This window comes from Acomys russatus, chromosome 15 (genome assembly GCF_903995435.1).
Source record: "Acomys russatus chromosome 15, mAcoRus1.1, whole genome shotgun sequence".
Taxonomy (NCBI): Eukaryota; Metazoa; Chordata; class Mammalia; order Rodentia; family Muridae; genus Acomys; species Acomys russatus.
Genome location: NC_067151.1, coordinates 35,436,321 through 35,455,245, shown reverse-complemented (window position 1 = coordinate 35,455,245; position 18,925 = coordinate 35,436,321). Strand labels below are relative to the sequence as shown.

General features: G+C 43.4%; 1 protein-coding gene across 1 annotated transcript in view; it reads left to right on the top strand.

Moving 5' to 3' along the window:
- Mindy4b (MINDY family member 4B) overlaps nt 1-18,256 on the top strand; it is a 35,087-nt gene extending 16,831 nt beyond the window's left edge. The window contains exons 8-12 of the mRNA XM_051156901.1: nt 2,239-2,309; nt 4,324-4,396; nt 5,051-5,212; nt 16,255-16,435; nt 18,114-18,256. Of these exons, the coding sequence (XP_051012858.1) occupies nt 2,239-2,309; nt 4,324-4,396; nt 5,051-5,212; nt 16,255-16,435; nt 18,114-18,256 (630 nt within the window). The remainder of the gene's footprint in view (nt 1-2,238; nt 2,310-4,323; nt 4,397-5,050; nt 5,213-16,254; nt 16,436-18,113) is intronic.
- The last annotated feature ends 669 nt before the right edge of the window (nt 18,257-18,925 follow it).

The following is an 18,925-nucleotide window of genomic DNA, read 5'->3' as shown; positions in this document are numbered from 1 at the left end:
GTCCCCAAACTCATTTTATTTAGAGAGAGATTTCAGCATGGAGACTTGGGGCTACTTGTAGGCAGGAGGATCACTGTTGTCAGTTGAACTAACCCCTACTATGTGAATACTAAGGTCCTAGGTGCACACACACACACACACACACACACACACACACACACACACACTCCTGTGCCCTGCAAACATGTGGATTGAAGTTCCTAGGAATGTGACCTTTTTTGGAAATGAGTTTTTCAAGACTGGATCAGGGTAAGCCAGGATCCAATGGCTGGTATTTGGTGAGAGGGAAAATTTGCAAACTGTTTCATGGGATGAGTTCCATGAGAAACAGCTAAGGCAGAGAAAGGTCTGAGCAATGGGCCTGCAAGGCAACAAATGCCAGTGACGTCAGCAAGCAATGTATGAAGATTCAGGAAGGGCCCTTGGTCAGGGCCTTCATAGAGAGCACTGCCCTGCTCTGAACCTTGATTTCAAACGTCTACTCTTCAGAAGTATTAGGATATGGATTCCTGTTATTTTAAGACATGCAGTTTTGTGATCTAGTGTGACAGAAACCTTGGGAAATCAGTACACTGTCTCACGCGAGCTGAGCACAAACCTGCATAGTATTACACAACTCTTCATATCTGAATCCACATGTGCCGAAAAAATAGTCAGAAAATTTCACATCAGAATCATGGAATCTGAATTTGTCCCAGAAAGATGGTGACACTGGTCTCACATTCTTTTACATCTTTGGTTAAATGGCAGGCTGCCTCTGCCATGGGATAAACTGTGAGAGGATGAAGGAGAGTCACAGCTGATAAAAGAGACGTGCAGGTGTGACTCCAGATCTTGAAATGGGGGGGGGGGGGTGACTCTGAATTACACTGGTAGAGCTTATTAACTATGGTGTCCATTACAAATGGAGAAGTGGGGTGTGGCGGGGGTAGCAAAGGTAAAGAGGTGTAAGGATAGAGAAAAGAGCTAGGTAGTGGGTCATGAATAAGAGATGAGGACAGAGTTCAAATTGGGAAAAGCTGATCTCCATTAGAACCCAGATTGGTAGTCACTTCAGTTGTGTCCCTTGAAACCCATGCTGAGCTTAAAGCTCTAGACAGTAACTCAGTGTTGTTTTCAGCCACGAAGTCTGTGGTATTGTTGTAGCAGCAATTAGGTAACTAATACACAACAGATTTCCAGTCAGCCTCAGGCCCCACCCTGCCCGTTTCTCTTACACCCTGAAGAACACTGATTTGCATTCCTGTCTGCCTCCTAAGCCACTGGAGCCTGTTCTCGGGCCAGTGGGTTCTGTACTCTACCAGACCACAGATGGACACATAGGCACACTCATCCACAAAGAAATATAAATGTGTCTTGATAAAAGCCTTTCTGCTTTATCCCTCGACACTCAGAAGGCCAGCAAAGGGGCTAATTTGCAGTAAGAAGAATACTGACAGTAAGCTAAGGCTAGCCCCTGAGAGGCTTGGATTTGATCAGACAGTTTGGATATGATCCATGGGGTCACAAATTACCTTTTGAAAATTCTAAGCAGAACAGCTTTAAGGAGGGACAGTTTCTGTGGATCCAAAATGTTCCAAGAACCAAGATAATTATACCATTATATTATACAATTATAATAATACCATAATTAATTATTTCATTTGACCTTTGCAACAAATCCCAGGGAGAAAACAAGGCAATGATGGCTGAAAGTGTCAGATAAAATTAAAAACTGCTAAAACTAAAGAAGCTGCTGGATAAAACTGTCTTTGCCCACCTGCAAATGCACACACACAAACAACAACAACAAAACAAAAACAAAAAACCAAAGCTGTTTCTGTGAGTCTCTTGCAACTTCTGAGTTAATAGGGTAACTAGAAAAGGCAGGGCCCAGAAGACAGCTCAGTGTAGCACCAAGGTTCATACTAGGGGACAAACTGTACATCTTAGCTGTGATTCAAAGAGAACCACTAGATAGAAGTAGAAGAAAGAAAGGCTAAGTTGAATCCTGAGTGAATGCTGGCCATTTGGTGAATGCTGGCCCTTTGGTGGTCTTCAAGTGGGGAAAGAGGTGATGGAGAGAGATGATGATAACAACTCAGGAAAGAAGAGAGACTCCACGATTCCAGTGATGAGGAAGGAGAAGGGCTTTTCTTAGAGCTAAGACCTTGAAGTCATACCCACACATGTGCCCTCTATCTGAAGTGCTTTTAAGCAAAATTGTCTGTCTCTCTCTTTTTTTTTTTTTTTTAATAGTTCATGGGAGAAGGAAGCCATGGTGTCATCCTCTTCCTCTACAGCCTGGTGCTCTCCAGAACGTTTGAGAGGTAAATGTCACAAATGTCCATAGATGTGAGCTCTTGGGTAGTAAAATGTTCTCATCCCTTATTTTATCCGATGCTTATCTGTCAATTGTCTTTTTCCTTGGTTGATTTGTCCATATGAATAGGCAAGGTGTCTTTTGTCAAGTATTTCTGTGAATATTTTATTATCCACAAAAAATATACCCTCAGATGTCTTATTTTTGTCTGTGCTATGCAATGCTCTATGCTTGGCATCATGGGAAGTATGAAGGGAAGATGAGGCACTGATCCTCTGTGGGTTCCACTCTGGGAAAGATAACAGATAAATCCAGAAACACTGGGCAAAACCCAATATTGGGCAGTACCTGACATCTCAAAGTGGTGTAAAAATAATGACTCTTGGTGGATTCTAGAGAAGGAGTGGTCCTACAGTAAGCACAGAAAGATTCATGAAAGAAGTAGGCATTTTTTTTCTGTGTTCTAAAATAAACACACAATTTTGAGGGTCTGACAAGGTGTAGTGGCTCCTAGGAGAGAAGACTACAAGAACTGAACCAGTGTTACTAAAATTTGTCTTCTATGACTCACACTTGTATAGGCTATGCTATTATTTGGTTAGTAAGTTTATTTAAATAAGCATGTATTTAAGTGTAGAGCTATTTCTAAACATTAATATTTAAATTCTTGCTAAGGTATTTGCTACGATAAAGATATAATAGTCATGCCTGCACAGGCCTGTAAGCCCAGCCATTCAGGAGGCTCCGTCAGGGGGGTCACAAGTTCAAGGTCTGCCTAGGTTACAGGGTGAGTTAAAGGCCAGGCTTGACAACTTAGTATGATTTTTAACTCAAAATAAGGAGTGAAATGGGAGCTAGTAAGCTGCCAAGAAGGGTTAGCTGGTGAAAGGCACTTGTCACCAAGCCTTCAGACCTGAGTTTGAGGCACAGAACCCACAGTGTGAGAGACAATATGTCCCCCACAAGTTGTCCTCTGACTCTTATAGATGTGTCATGATTTTATTAATATAAGACTAGGGGTATAGACCAGCAATGGAACACTTGACTGGCATGTATGAGGCCTAAGGTTCAACCCCAAGTATAACAACCAAAACCATGTATTTAATAATACGTCTCTATAAACTCTGTGTGCATGGGGGCTGGTGGCATGCATGTGCGTGCGCGCTGAGGTTAGAACTACACAAGGCCTTACAAACACTAGGCAAGTACTTTTCCTGAGCTACAACACCTAGGCCTTTAAATACTGTTTCATTTTTTAGTTTTGAGGAATGTTCTAGCTAATTTGTCCAGGCGGACCTCACATTTGCCATCCTTCTGCCTCAGCCTCCCTCATAGGTGGGACTTAGCACATACTGTGCCACCAAGCTTAGCTACTGTTAAATTTTAAATGCTCAGATCTATACCACCGTCTCTTATGCTGTACTTTGAAAAGCGCTATTCTCGGCCCCATGATCTCACCAAATCTTTAGGCATCGTTTACAGAGGGCATGCCCCTCTGTCTCACGAATAAATCAACACAAGAATGCATGCTATTTCCTTCTCAGCACTTACGCTTCAGGGTTGACAGCAAGCGTCACATTGGCCTCCTTATACCGTCAATGGTAGGAGCCTCTGCTCTCTGATCTTTAAGCTAAGAATGAAGCTGCAGCCACTCTGGTTTCCACTTGATAAGTTTGCTCAGACCTGCTTTAAGCCAACACTCTTCTGGCTCAGTCATGCGTCACCACGGTCAGCCAAACACCTGTCATGGGATAAGCGGTCTCTCTAGCACTCATCTAGAGCACACACAGAGATTCTGTGGCCTTCTACTGTATGTCTGTGTGTTTATCCCCCTTCCTTACCATTTGTTCCTTCCTTCACTGTCCAAAGCATCGCTCCCCCGTCACCCCTGCATAGGTCCTAGTCCTATGAGACGTAGAAGCATTGAAGGACATGTGCAGGGGACGGTAGCCTTGTTACTGCTGTATCCCGATAGGACCACTGTTTCTGGCCAGATGCTGACGTCTCCCTTCGTTCTTCAGGCTTCAGAGGGACCTGGATGCCAGCACCACTCATCTCTTGCAGCCTCAGGCTGGAAGTGTCTTGTGCAGGCAGGTAGGTGGGAAGACTACTTTTTTTTTTTTTTTTTTTTTTGTAGACATTGAATCGGGCTTGGTTTCTAAGGAAGTCCATTCTCTCCTCGAGCAAAACCTAACCATGCTGTCTTCGAAAGATGAAGTACTGCTACCAGACCCTAGCTTCTGGCTTCCACAGTCCTTCCTAGATTACCCACAGAAGCCAGAGATCTCGGAAACAGAATTTTGACAAGACTCCCTGATATCTGACAGAATCAAATGGCATAAAACCCTTTGGCCTCATGCTTCCTGACTTATAAACACTGGAAAACTTTTAAAACAAATACAAAGGAAGTCAGTGAGCCGTGGGAGGGATGAGTCCTAGGGCCAGACTCAAGAAAAGTCAAGAAAACTATTGGTCACTCTACCAATTGCATAGCGCACACAGGCCTTTCCAGAATTGTGTTTGTATAGCTGCATTCTTTTTCAGTTTTTTTTTTAAAAATGGTCATTTGATGTGATTTTTTTCCCTTTTGTGCTGAGGGTTGAATGTAGGCCCTTAGGCCTGATAGCAAGCACTCTATCACTGAACTGCACCCCAGACCATTTCTGTAATAGTTTTTTTGCTTTTTTAAAAACAAAGTCTTCATTTCATTGTTACCCAACGTAAATATTAACAAAATGTTCAATCTAGGCCGTTATAAACATGATTTTGACTGGGAGAGCAAGTCCAAATGTCTTCAATGGCTATGAGAAAGGGCAGGATGAGGAAACGTTACATGGCGTCTTGACCCGCAGTGATGTTGGCTACTTGCAGTGGGGTAAAGAGACTTCTGAGGGTGACCGACTCTCACAGGTTAGTGCGTCCTGACTCTTAACTCTAGAACCAGAATGCAAGTATTTTGCCATTTTTAAAAGTTTTGATATCAATTCAGACCTGAGTGTCTTTTTCCTTTTGGTGCCTTTGGAATATATACCCCCTCCTGCTGCTCTCTCTCTCTCTCTCTCTCTCTCTCTCTCTCTCTCTCTCTCTCTCTCTCTCTCTCACAGCGTCTAAATGGAAACATCCAAGACTATGATCCTCACACTGCATTTCACGTTGCAATGCCTACAAAGTACATATAAAATGAGAAACATGTGTGAAAACACTTACTAAAAGACAGTATTTGAAACACACAGACGCATGGAAGTTTTCTTTTCTACCCAGGCAGCCACAGGCTCCTTCTCTGAAATCCTGCCAGCTAATAGCTGTGCCCCCAATTCTTTATTTATGCAAATGGACATGTGTATTTTTCCAATTGATGAATATTTTTTTAAATACTAGAATGGGGACCCCAGTTATGATATGTCTGTGACAAACATCTTCACCTCAGGGCATATACAACCTCTGAAAGCAGAAAGCAAACCGTGTACAAGCAGAGGTAAAAGAGCAAATGGTTTTCCCAAACCATAATCCAAAGCTTTTTAGGCCTTTTCATCCTGACACTTGGGAGAGGCGAGGCCACTTCTGTGGAAAGCAGCCCTTGTCTGGAGTAATCTTGATACCTGGCAGTTCCCTATGCTGAAGGCTCCCTTGCCCACCCTTCCTAACCCTGGTGGCAAGCAAAGACCGTGCTTGGCCCCTATACTGCCTGCCAGTTCTCCTGTTCCTGATACAGATACCCTTCATGTGCACAGGATTTCTCACAGGGTGGGTTCAAATCCATAACCTCGCCTACCTCTCCACCTGTGTCCAGCTACGATGCGTGTGTTATTCACAGACCTGGCCTCTTACGCACGTATCTGGATGACATCAAGAAAATGGCACCAAGCTTGGCAGGCTGCTCACTTTTCTGTACAAATGTGTTGTGCAGGTTTCTCTATTGCGCCTTAAGTGTATGTATAATCCAGATCCATCTAACAAAAAGTGAGAAGTATGGAATAAACTAAGAGAAATTAACCCAATCCCATTCCCCAGTGGTCTTTCTTTTCAGAAATGCTTTCTTCTCTTTTTCTTCCTCCTGTATAATCCTGTATTACTCCCCCGAAATAGTTTTCAAATTCACCTTTATATGCTAATGAGAATCAGGCCTTTAGTGAATTCCATGGCTCCAAAGAATGCCACTACATGAGCAGAAAAGACTAAACTTTGGTACATCCTGGACGAGAACAGGTGTATTATGGTCGTAAAATCCCTAATCACATTTTCTAGAAAATTTGGGGGTTCACTTTGGACTTTGGCAACTATAATAAAGAAAATCAGGCAGGAGGAGTAAAGGTTTATTTTCACATATTTTGCTTTTCTGTTAGCCATACATAGTCACTGCACGCCTATGGTCTAATACTCTGTACCTCTCAGAACTCAGCAATGTGCCAAGATTCTGTTTTGAGAAAAACTGGAGAAAAATACTAGGTCGCATTCCAAGAGGTAGGACACACAGGTGACAATAATTGTAGCACGTCATCTATTATTACAAAGGTCTTTCACAGTATTATAGGGTTGTTTAGAAGCTGTACCACTTCCCTACATCACCTATACTACTATTGATGGGTTTTTCCCCCTTAAATCAACTTAATTTTAAGATCGTTTTTGTAACCTTTATTGCAGTGGTGATATAAACCCAGCAATTATTTTTTCTTTGTATACATTTAAATAAATAAGTGTTTGTTTTAAAAGTTTCTTCCCTTCCATTGGCTTCCACACCACATTCCAGCAATGGGCAGCCCCTCCCGTGCTTGGAAGTCTTGGTGCAAAGTTAAGATAGGTCTCACAGTGATAGAGAGAATAGCCCTGCCTGGTAATCCACCGACACTGGGAACCTCAGCAGGGACAAGACCTGTCCAGTCACTTGGCTCGAGCTCGTGACTGAAGGAGCCTCCGCTGACCTCTGAGCTGTAGGACTGGTACAAAGCAAACGGAGTCATGAATCTTAACCCCCGTGGAGGGCCAAAGTGTCCTCTGCACATTTGAGACTTATGGCAGATGATCTAGTGTTCAGGGCAGGCTTATTCGGCATCACCTAGTTGAAAGAACTTGTGTGCAGAAACAAAAATGAGTCCTAAGTGGGCCACACATGGTATGTGCTGATTACTCTGGAGCAATGGTTCTCAACCTGCCTGATTCTGCGGCCCTTTAATACAGCTCGGCATGTTGTGGTGACCCCAACCAGACAATTGTTTTTGTTGCTACTTCATAACCATAATTTTGTTACTCTTACGAGTCACAATGTAAATATCTGTGCTTTCCGATGTTCTTAAATGCCCCCTGTGAAAGGGTTGTTGGTGACCCACTGGTTGAAAACCGCTGTTCTGGAATAACACAAGTGGTAAATGCAGGTTAGCAACAACATAGGCCTGGCTGCATACCAACCCCATTCAGAAAGTTCTGGAAACTACTGGGGGCATCCCCAGGAGTTAAGTTTTTAACAAGAGTCACTTCCTTCTCATTCTGCATGGGGCCCTAAAAATGAAAGGCTATTTGACTTCCAAATAGTGTCACTTCATCTGTGGGACCCTCAACACTTGAACTTAAATAGGTGACCCTAAGGGCCAGTGAGGGCTGAGAAACCTCTGTCCTGAGTGAGGCTTCTCAGCTTTGGACACTGTGGATACTTGCCAATGCGTTTGGGGGGCCCTGTGATGCATACTGCAAGCTCTCGGGCAGCACCCACTAGACACAAGTTGCTCTATCCCTATCATGACAAATCCAAACATTTCCAAATGTCCCCCTTGGGTGACGAGAGAGGACTGTTCCTATATGAGAATTACTTTTCTAAAGGAAGGAGGAGATTAAAGACCCTCCTTTGGCTCAATGATTAAATTCATGATGTGAGGACCCGGGAAGCCAGCTTTTCAGCAGAACCTATGAGAAACAGCATGTCCTTGTCTCGCCGGTGCTGATGAGGTGGACAGCCTTTTGTTCCCTTGTAACATTTGCAAGGCGTTGCGAACAAGCTGCAGGCTTTATCTGAGGCTGAAATTGAACAGGTGTTTGCAAAGCAGCTGCCTTGCTGCTCTGAAGAAAAGGACCACATCCGAGAAAATGCCACCAGGGTGGAGTGCATCAGAGTTAAGAATTCACAGGGATCCAGGACTGAACTATGTTCTAAAGAAAAATAACCTGCAGAGCCTAAAACATCCTCTAATAAGAAGAGGATGCTTGCAAGGACCTTAAAGACAGATGAGAGCCCACAGCACATCCAGGAAAAAAAAAAAAAAAAAAAAATGAGAGCTTCTCTGCTGGGAAGAGGGCACGATGCAGGAGAGTACATGGGCACCATCCAAAGGTTTGCTTGCCAATTCGAAGTAGGGCAGGGCCTAGAGACTGCCTGGGGTCACTTTAAAATCTACATAGAAATCAAATCTAAAATGCTTCCAGCTTTTAGGAAAGTGACTAATGTGACTTTTCATCCTTCTTTCTTGGACTCAGAGTTCTCTCCCCAGGGAGATGTCTATGAATGTGCCCTCAGTGAAAATTGCCTGAAATTGTACACTAATGGCTTGAAACCCTGGGGACGTTTACGATGATGTTTCTGTCATGCACTTGGAGTTTGGCTTTTTAAAAAAACGCATTATAGAGCAGCTACAAGATGACATTTGTCTTACTTAAGCTTCTGAAATGTGGAGATATAAAATACACACATACACGGCTGGTTTTATGTGTAGTATTTTTTAAATTCTATTCATATTTTCTTCCTATATCAGGACAAAATCAGTTTGCAGCTCACTTAGCATTGACATAATTTTGCACACACACTCACATGTGTGTTTCTCACTGCTCCTGGCAGATGGTAGCGGGCTGGTATATTATTGAGTGGCTTTGCTCACTGTTGCTCACAGCTGTGGGCAAAGAGCACCTAGTTTTTATTGATTGATTGATTGTGTGTATACAGTGTTCTGCCTGCATGTATACCTACACACCAGAAGAGGACACCAGATCTCATTATAGATGGTTGTGAGCCACTATGTGGTTGCTGGGAATGGAACTCAGGACCTTTGGACTAGCAGCCAGTGCCCTTAACCTCTGAGCCATGTCTCCAGCCTGAGATCACCTAGTTTTGCCAGACTTCCTACTATCTCAAAGCTAAAATATTAAATCTAGATTTTTTTTTTTTGCTTGGTCTTTCAGTTAAGAGATTAGGAAGGCCAGTAGAGGAACTTGCTCAAAGCCTTGACTAGTCACGTGTCAGAGCAGGGTTGTGAGGCTTGTACTATTTACCCTCGAAGCTCACAGTCTCTGATGTCCCATGTCAGTCATTTTCCAATAAAATATAAATATATAATATTAGTTCTTAGAATACTAGTGCTTAGCACTTTAAGAATCAAGTATAAATGCAGCTTGATCTTATGCAACCTTTAGTATTTTCCAGAGACGCAATGATGGAAGGCTCTAATATTTAAACAGTGACAAGGATTTTTGTTTTGCTTTGGTTCTGCTTTTTTTCCAAACAGGGTTTCTCTGTGTAGCCCTGGTTGTCCTGGAACTCACTTTGTAGGCCAGGCTGGCCTCGAACTCACAGAGATCGACCTGGTTGTGCTTCCAGATTAAACATGTGCCCTACCACTGCCTAGCATAAGGGTTTTAACCTATGACCATTGAATAGTTTAAAGCTAAAGCTGTTGTGAATTTATGTTGATATGAATCCCGGGTCAGATGCTTTCTAAAGTATTTTCCACCACTTAATTTCTGTAAAGGCAGATACATCAATCAGGTATCTACACTTTCTGCCTTCTTTAGGACAAGCTTAAATGGTGCTCAGAGACGTGCTGTACCCATCTGCGCTGACTTCAGTGGACTCTGAAGTCAAATATTTCACAACATCCTATCTTGGAATGAAAACACCTTGCAGAGTAGGCATTTGCTTGAGAAGGAAAATGAGAAGGTTTCAGAATCGCGTTACCCATCCTGCTGGCTTGGTGACCCTCCACAGCCAGGGCCCTTCCTCTCTGCTCCAAGGCATGGTAACACCACATGAGACCCATGGGTGTGCTGTGTACTGCTTTCAGGGCATGCGGTGGGTCCTACCCAGGGTGAGAGCAACAGATTTGAATAATATGCTTACACACTGATGAGGAGAACCTAACAGAAGAAAGGATTCTAAGTTTAGAAGGTAACTTGCAGCTGCCTGACAGCTTGGGTCAGTGGCTGCGGTTAAACCCACTCTGTAGCCCTGCCTTTGTCTTCCTCAATCTTTTCTTGCTCTGTGATAAAAACTGCAGAGATTGAAAAAAAAAAATCACACATCTTCCTGTCCCAATGTCACAGCTCAGTGGGTGAGATTTAAAAAGAAAAGAAAAGGAAAAAAAATAGTGTTCTCATTAGATGACAGGGCAAGCCCCCGAGAGCTCACCAGACTGACAGTTCCTGCAGGAAGCAGCCAGCTACCCATGAGGCGAGGCACTATTTTGAAGCCTCACTGTTACTTTTCTATTTGAAGGCACAGGTTTGAGTGTGAGGCTCCAATACCTAAGCGAGAACATAAAGCGATCTGAGTCTAACACCATCTGGAAAGCCTTAGGAGGTTCGCGGTATCGTCACACCTGCCAGTGGGAAGAAAAATCAACTCTTGGTTTTTAGAAAGGAATGAAGTCATTTAAGCCTTGCCAGAATCGTTCCCACAGCAGCCCTGGCAGCATCTACTTCCATCCCAGTGGTACTCTCTCCTCTCTTTACATCTTCCCTTTGGAGAGCCTGATGAGAAGAAATCCAACCTTGAAAAATACCTAATGACCCGGCTCTCTCACTGCACTTGCCACTAAGTCGCCAAGGTTACGCCCCTGCAAGCATGATCTAATTTGTCTTTACAACATACCTTACAAACTCTGCCGGAGAAGTTGCCGGCAACTATGTGTTCCAGGTGGCAGAGAGAAAAGCCAGAGCATTAACAGTTAGGCGCTAAAATTGTCACCAGGGCTCAAGGAAGAAAGCACATTTCTGACACCTTTCTCCCACTCGCATTACCAGCCTGGGGCCCTGGGACTTACGATATTAAGCTCATTATGCAAAGACACTTTCTAAGTACCACTATACTAGGGGCACAAGAGGAAAATCTACATGGCATCAGTATTTGCTCTCTAGCGTCAGACCGTGCCCATCTTTCCTGTGCTTACCGTTTTTTTACACTGGATTAAAGAAAGGTTGGTGTCACAGAGGTTTTGGTTGGTGTAAGTAATGCTGAAACTACTGAGCTTATTACACAATAAGTGAAGCTAAGAGCGAAGGTGTTTTATTTATAGTGCCACTGTATCACAATTTAATTTCCTTTTTTACCATGGCAACATGCACAAATTCAGAATTGGTGGAATCTCACCAATAAAATATATTTAGAATCCTGCAAGGGGGGAGGGTTAGCTTGTAAGCCATGTCTATCCAAAAACAATTAAAACGCTTAAACTGGAAAATATCCCTCAAATGGTCACGTGGTGTGCCAAAAGGGGAGTAGAAGCTGGGGTAACAACATTCAACCAGAGCTGACAGGACTTAACCAGAAGGTGTTTGGTTTTGTTTGTGCAGGACTTAGTGTTTTTCAAACTTGGGGGTGGGGGTGTCACAGCTGTGACCCAAGACAAGTTTAGCCACCTGTCCTCAATAAGCCAATTAAAAGAGCTAAATCGACAGTGGAAGGCAGAAAGGGGATATTTGTTCAGTGTGGGCACATTGGGAAGAGGACCAGAGAGATCCAATCACTCCTCTAGGCCCACCCTTGGATCCTGAAGTGAGGTCAAGGATATGCATATCTAAACCATCCTGGGCAGTGGGTGGCCCCGCCCTCCATCCACCCACCTCCAGGTCCATCCTGTAAGGTGGTTGGACAGGTTGTTGGAACTGGAGTCACATTTCTCTCTTGCCTGGGGCCTTTTCTTTCTCCCAGCATGAGATTCTCAGGGAAAGTCTCATTTCTTTAGGGTCCATTGTTTTAATGGTCTGACAGCTGCTAAAGAGTCACTAATGTCTCGTTAGAAGATCTTCATTTCTGCCTGACCAGTTACGTTACTTTAGACCAGCTGTTTTCTCAGTGGTAATCTTAAGGCTCATCTCCTGACTCGTTACCCAAAGTGCCATGACAGTCATGCAGGGCATTTCCTTTCCATCACAATCTCTCCGGGCAGGAAACACGGCCTGCTCAGGGTGAAATCTGGTCACTGTGCAGTTCAGAAGTGGTCCAGTAGCTTTGAGCTCAGGACAGACAGCAGGTGCATTGCTGCATAAAGTAAAAATGCCAGGGTATCAGCACCAGGCCAGGTGCATGCAGTGAGGACCAGTAGAATTTTATCCATTTTACAAATGTTCTTTGAAATATATTTTTATGCAGACTAAGAGAATACAGGCAGTTCAGATGAGACTTGATAGATTGGGGTCAGATGATAGGGGAGGAGGGCTTCCCCTTTCTGAGGAGTGGGGAGGGCGGAGGGTGGGACCAAGAGGCGACAAGGGAGGGGGCAACAATTGGGATGAACAAATTAAAAATAAATAAATAATTTTGTGTTCCAGTTGAGTATGGTGGTACACACTAGTAATCTCAGCACTTAGAGGACAAAGGCAGAGGGTTATGAGCTTGAGCTTAGCCTGGGTTACATAGCAAGTTTGAGGATATTCACCAAAACTGTCTCAGAATATTAATATTAATAATATTAATAATTGTTTGCCATATGTATCATATTTTCATTACATATAATCTTAGCCCAAGCAAGAATTATTGCAAGATGGCCTAGAAAAGACTGTGATCGTTTTAACTCATGGACAGTTAAAATCTTAGTTACAACTTGAGGGAAATGCGTCTGAAATTAAACCTAGGGGTGTTTCTCTTTGCATGTAGGTAGTGCACACTCATCCCTGGTTTGAAGGGTTACTATTCTTGTGAAAAAACACCATGACCAAAGCAAGTTGGGGAGGAAAGGGTTTATTTGGCTTACACTTCCACACCACAGTTCACCATCAAAGGAAGTCAGGGCAAGAACCCAAGCAGGGCATGAACCTGGAAGCCAGAGCTGATGCGGAGACCATGGAGAGGTGCTGCTTACTGGTTTGCTTCCCAGGACCACTAGCCCAGGGGTGGGTACACACACAATGGGCTGGTCCCCCCCCCCACATCAATCACTAATTAAGAAAATGCCCTAAAGGCTTGCCTACAGCCTAATCCTGTAGAGGCATTTCCCTCCTCTTCAATGTATCAAGTTGCCATAAAACTAGCCAGCCACTCAGGTTACCCTTACACCAGAGGCACTAATTCTTGCCCAGATAGAAGACCGCCCATGATGAGTGTGTCCTGGCTGGGTGTGAGGAACCTGTCCTCTCTAAACCTGCCTCCAGTTTCTCCTTTTCAGCTTCATACTACCTCTGATCTCTTTTTCTCTCCTCACCATGAGTGGCCCCTTTCTAGTTTGCTGGATTCTACATGTACTCCAAGTTACTTTAATAATCTTGATCATAAACTTTCTCAGAAACACAACTAGGTCCTTGTGACACAAAATTTTCCTCTGAAGTCTGACATGCCATTCTTCCTGGATGACACTGTCTGAAACCCCTGAAAGAGTTTTTCTCAAACTTTTCTAGGTTCTTCTAATACTCCTTCAAGTCTGAGGCCTATGGCGGCTACAACCCCTTTTCATAACTTTTGCCCATCAATCTGTACTGCCCCCTGTAATCCCTGGAAACATACCCATCTCCATAGACCAAGGCCTGATGATACTTAACCAACTTGGGCAAGACCTTAGAACCATTGATGAGGCTAAGGCTTCTCCATATCATGTTGAACCAAATTTTACACTCTCTTAGGAAAAACTCCCAGAAACTTCCTTGCTTACTTCCAGACTTAATGGATGCCTTCTTCTTTGTCCAAGTACATCCCGGGCAAGTTCCTTCAAGCTGCCCAGCTCCTTCAAGAAATGAACCTTAGACATGGCCATTCTCGCCTATAGATAACAATTATGTTCTTGTCTAGTATTGGAAGGTACTGACTGCTACATATGTATTGCTCTTTGGACTCATAGATAAACCTCTTTATGAGGCCTTCAGGATTTTTTTTTTTTTTTTTTGGCCTTCAGGATCTTAAAGATCAGTCTGTACATCAGACTTCAATATGGATAAAGTGCATAGTCTCACAAAGAGGTCCTAACTACTGCCCTTGGCCTTAAGACAACCCTTGTCTTTATAGACTCATGAAAGAAAGACAACTGCCCCAGGCATCCTCTGCCAAATGCTGGGGCTAGCCACTTGCATGGTGACCTATTTTTCAAGAACCTTAGACATAGTAATGGTCCCTATGCCTCTGACCTTTGGCTTCATTTCAAATGCTCTTCAGGTATACAGGATAGGATTGGTCTCCCTAAACTGCTGTGCTCTTTATTTAGTAATGGCTGCTCAAAGAGGTATCTGTCTGGTTCCAGAGAAGAAATGGGGTAGCTATACAAACAAGTCAACAACAGTTGGAGATGAGGTGAAAAAAAAAGTCTTAAAAGCTAACTCATTAAAATCTGAGTGAGGGCTTCCCAGGGTTGGCTGTCTTAGGCAGGTTGTCTTTAGGTGGCTTTCCTAGATAATTCCCTTTCTAACACCACTGGCCACTGTCTACCTGATCTCTGTGTAGGGTGCCTGAATTTTTAACTGAATTGTCAAACCTGTCTTCTCTAGAATCAAACAATCCTGGGTGCTGATGATGCTTCAGCATGAATTCTAGACAACCCATTACCTACAGGGCCATTGAGCAGGCCAGCAGGCATTTATTTGTATACCAGCCAACTTGCCCTTCATGATTGCTTCCCACAGTGCCCTGACTGAACAACTACAGTAGGTAGGACAGTGATGATATGAATTTGTTCAGCCTTAAGAAAATATCTTTAGCCCAAACACCCAAGATTGGCCTTGCTGCTCTATCAAGAACAAATGTGGGGAACAAACAAGTCTGGGACACTAGGGGAGTCAGTTGGCTTCACATATTACAACTAGAAACATTCTATGCCATTAACAACCCAACATGTTAGTGTCATGGTCTACTAAACTCTTACCGTGTCATGACTGCTATCAACTTCTGGAGGATCCATCTTACCACTTAAAACAACCAATCAAAATCAACCTCATAACAGAGTTACTGCCCTGTAATCCCCAGAGCCAAATGTTGACCAGTAAGAAGTGCCACACTTAGTCCCTTATTTGCATAGTAGGTATCAGGAGGGAACAAAAAGGAGGGAAGGCCCCATAAATGAAGAAGACCAGTCCATCATTCTGGGTCAGACCATGTTAGCCCTACTCTGCCCACTGCCATTGCATTAAACTTGCCCTGACTTTCATCAATTTTGAATGCATTCTTTACTGACCTCAATTTCAATCCACCATGGTCATATGAACCAAATACACTCTGTTGTATGTACATCTTCACCAATAACCTACATACTAACTTGTAGGTGTATGTGTGCATCAGTGTGTCTCCCACGTTTCCTAGAAGCTTCTTTCTCTAGTATACATTGTTAGTGTTACCAGAAACTTAACATGAGCTGGCATGAAGCAGGGGCCAACCTTAAAACCTTGGGAATTACACTGTGAGCAATCACACTAGCCAATGACAGAGACAGAATGGGCATTCTCATTTTCCATATCTACATTTATACTTCATTAGTTATTATATTGCCACACTGTAAAGCCAAACTAGAACATCTTCACTTTCTCCATAAAGACGCTGCCTTTTAAAAGGCACAATCTATTCAGAGCAAAGTGGGGCATTACCACTCTGCAAAACCATTTGTAAGTGCAAATTCATTCTCCACGGAGCCTTGATTTTGAATACTATACCACATACAATGATCAGCAAGCTACACACGCCAATAGGAAGCTCAGAACTGCTTTTTAAATGGGAGAATGCATCAGGCTCTTTCACTATTCAGAAAGATCTGGATGTTCATCTGCGTTCTCCTTTCCCCTTCCAGGTGGGCAGCATGCTGAAGACTCCCACATTCCCTATTTGGTTGTGCAACATCAATGGAAATTACAGCATCCTTTTCTGCACAAATAGACAGCTCTTATCAGACTGGAAAATGGAGCGTGTCTTTGATCTGCACTTTTACAGTGGCCAGCCGTCACAGAAAAAGCCTGTACATCTTACAATAGGTGAGCACTTGAGATTCCCAAGTGTGTGCTTTAGTGCATCCAGAGAGATGGCTGTCCTTGTTTATCAGCTGTGTGGTTATTCATGCTACCACTGCAAGAAATACTTAGACTCGGTTTCTTAAATGCCTTGGTCTAAATCCATTGTCACGTGGGGTTTAAAATGGAGGCATTTTTGGGCATGTGCCTATATGTGTGGGTGCGTGTGTATGTGTTAGCATTAGAAATAACAAGGAGAAGTAACAAACTTTAGATAAGATAAAATAAAGGTTGAAGAGTCCAACTTCTAGAAATCCTTCTGCAATGCCCACATATTTGAGCATGAGGTGGCCACGGCCCCAGGAGACACAGAGCTCCACCAGGCCAAGTCTGTACAAAGGCAAACACAAGACAATCAACCAATGACATAAGCAGCTGAAGCGAGAATTAATTTTTGTTCAGATTAATTCAAAAGGCATTTCTGGAGGGCAAATTCTGAGCCAGATCCTGGGATGGACTGGTGGGAACTCACTGTGCATAAGTGCTAGCAAACCAGCCAGGCGTGGTGGCGCACGCCTTTAATTCCAGCACTTGGGAGGCAGAGGCAGGTGGATCACTGTGAGTTCGAGGAGGCCAGCCTGGTCTACAAAGTGAGTTCAGAACAGCCAAGGCTGCACAGAGAAACCCTGTCTTGAAAAAACAAAAACAAAAAAGTGCTAGCAAACCTTTAGCAGCTCCTGGGAAAGACACAGACAGGAAGCCCATTTTTGTCTCAATGACAACTCTAGTTCCTTAAACTCATGAGGAAAAATGATTAACCTTAAGATGTCTTCAAATGCTGGCACCTTTGACCATATGTTAACGTAGACAAACTAGATTTTGTCTGCCAAACTTGGCTCTGGTTGGGTGGCTTTGTCAGTGACTTTGCATTTAGCACCATAAGCCTGGGGTTAGCTAACTTTCTGCCATTCTCACCACATTTAGAAATGGACCTAAGAACGTGTTTGTACAGCTCCTATTCTTTCTGTAATTGTGAGAAATGCATAGTAGCTCACTAAACTTAGTGTGGCATTGGCTGCATGTTCTTTAATATCTATTACAATTTTTACTTTTTCTTACCTGTGAGCTAAGCACCATTTTTTTTTTCCTGCTTACAAACAACACACATATTCCGTTCTGATCCCGGTGTTGAGAGCATATGTAACATTAGCACTAAAACCCCAATAGCCGTATGAACCAGCCTATCTAATACCTATTCTTAGTTCTAAAGCTGCTATATTTAGCCAATAAATGAATCCATGAAGCACAGCAATGGTATTTTACCTGCCTTCTCAAATGTCATCTGACCCATAAGATACCGACCTAGGCCTGGAAAACAAGTTCTGGGTTCCCTTTCTATACTCTACCCCCCAAAAAACATCTCTTCTTGAAAAATGATGAGCTTTCCTTTACCTGTTTCCCTGGCAATATCAGTGACCAACGCCTTTGTGTCACATCATGTTGCATTAAACGGCATGAATATTCTCACCCCAGCACACAGCAAGCCCAGCTACTACAGACTTATTTTATACGGTTATTTCAACCCACTGCCTACAGGAGTCCCTCCACCTAGCCAGTTCTCAGACCATAGTTCCCTGGGCAGAGCCACAGCCTTTTCTTGTATGCTGGCTTCCTGGTGTCAATACTTCTGTCCCATCCTCAGATACTCATGCCCATCACTGGGAAGGGGACCACCATGAAGATAAACACGGATCAGGAAGATGGTTTTCTTCAGTGGAAATGGCAATCAGAACCAAATGGAGAGACGCTACTGTCAACTGGAATGGAGCTAGTCCCTTTCTCTAAAAAGGAAACTAGAAGCTCATCTGAGGGGTCAGAACAAACAATTTGAGAAAGTACATGGGTGGGCATTTAATTCCAGCATTCCTCTCTCATAAGCTCCACTGAAAAGTGCCACTGGCAGTTTCTCACTTTTTTTCCTCTTTGTGTGCTGTAGAGAACATGTTTTTACCCCAGGGTCTGAGTTGTGGTTCATTCACTTGATTCAAGAAAACAAATAAACAAACAATCAAACAATCTCTCTTCTTCATGTTTTCCAATTTGTCCTTTTTCTGAGACTTCACTAAGAACTGAAGCTGGGAGTTCACTTGCATTTGGGGATGAAGTCATCAGGAATATGTCATCAGCTTTTAGCCATGGCAAGATCTCAAGTCATCTGAAGTCTCCTGGTACAGGCAGTGTTTCTCTCCAAGGACTCAAGGGCACATGGCCGCCTTAGCTGATTCTTTGCGGTTAAGTAGTAAAGGGGCTTCTTCCTGCTGGGAGAGTGCCAGCAAGCCTGTGCCCTGTGGGCAGGAGCTCTGCAGATGCTCAGGTGGAAAAAGACATTCTTCCTACCAGTGTTTTATTTGTGCCTTTCTCCTAAACTAGATATAAATAATATCATAAACATAAATGGAGATAGTCTTATTCCTACATAAAATAAAATTTCTTCTCATCCCGGTGTTCAAAGAG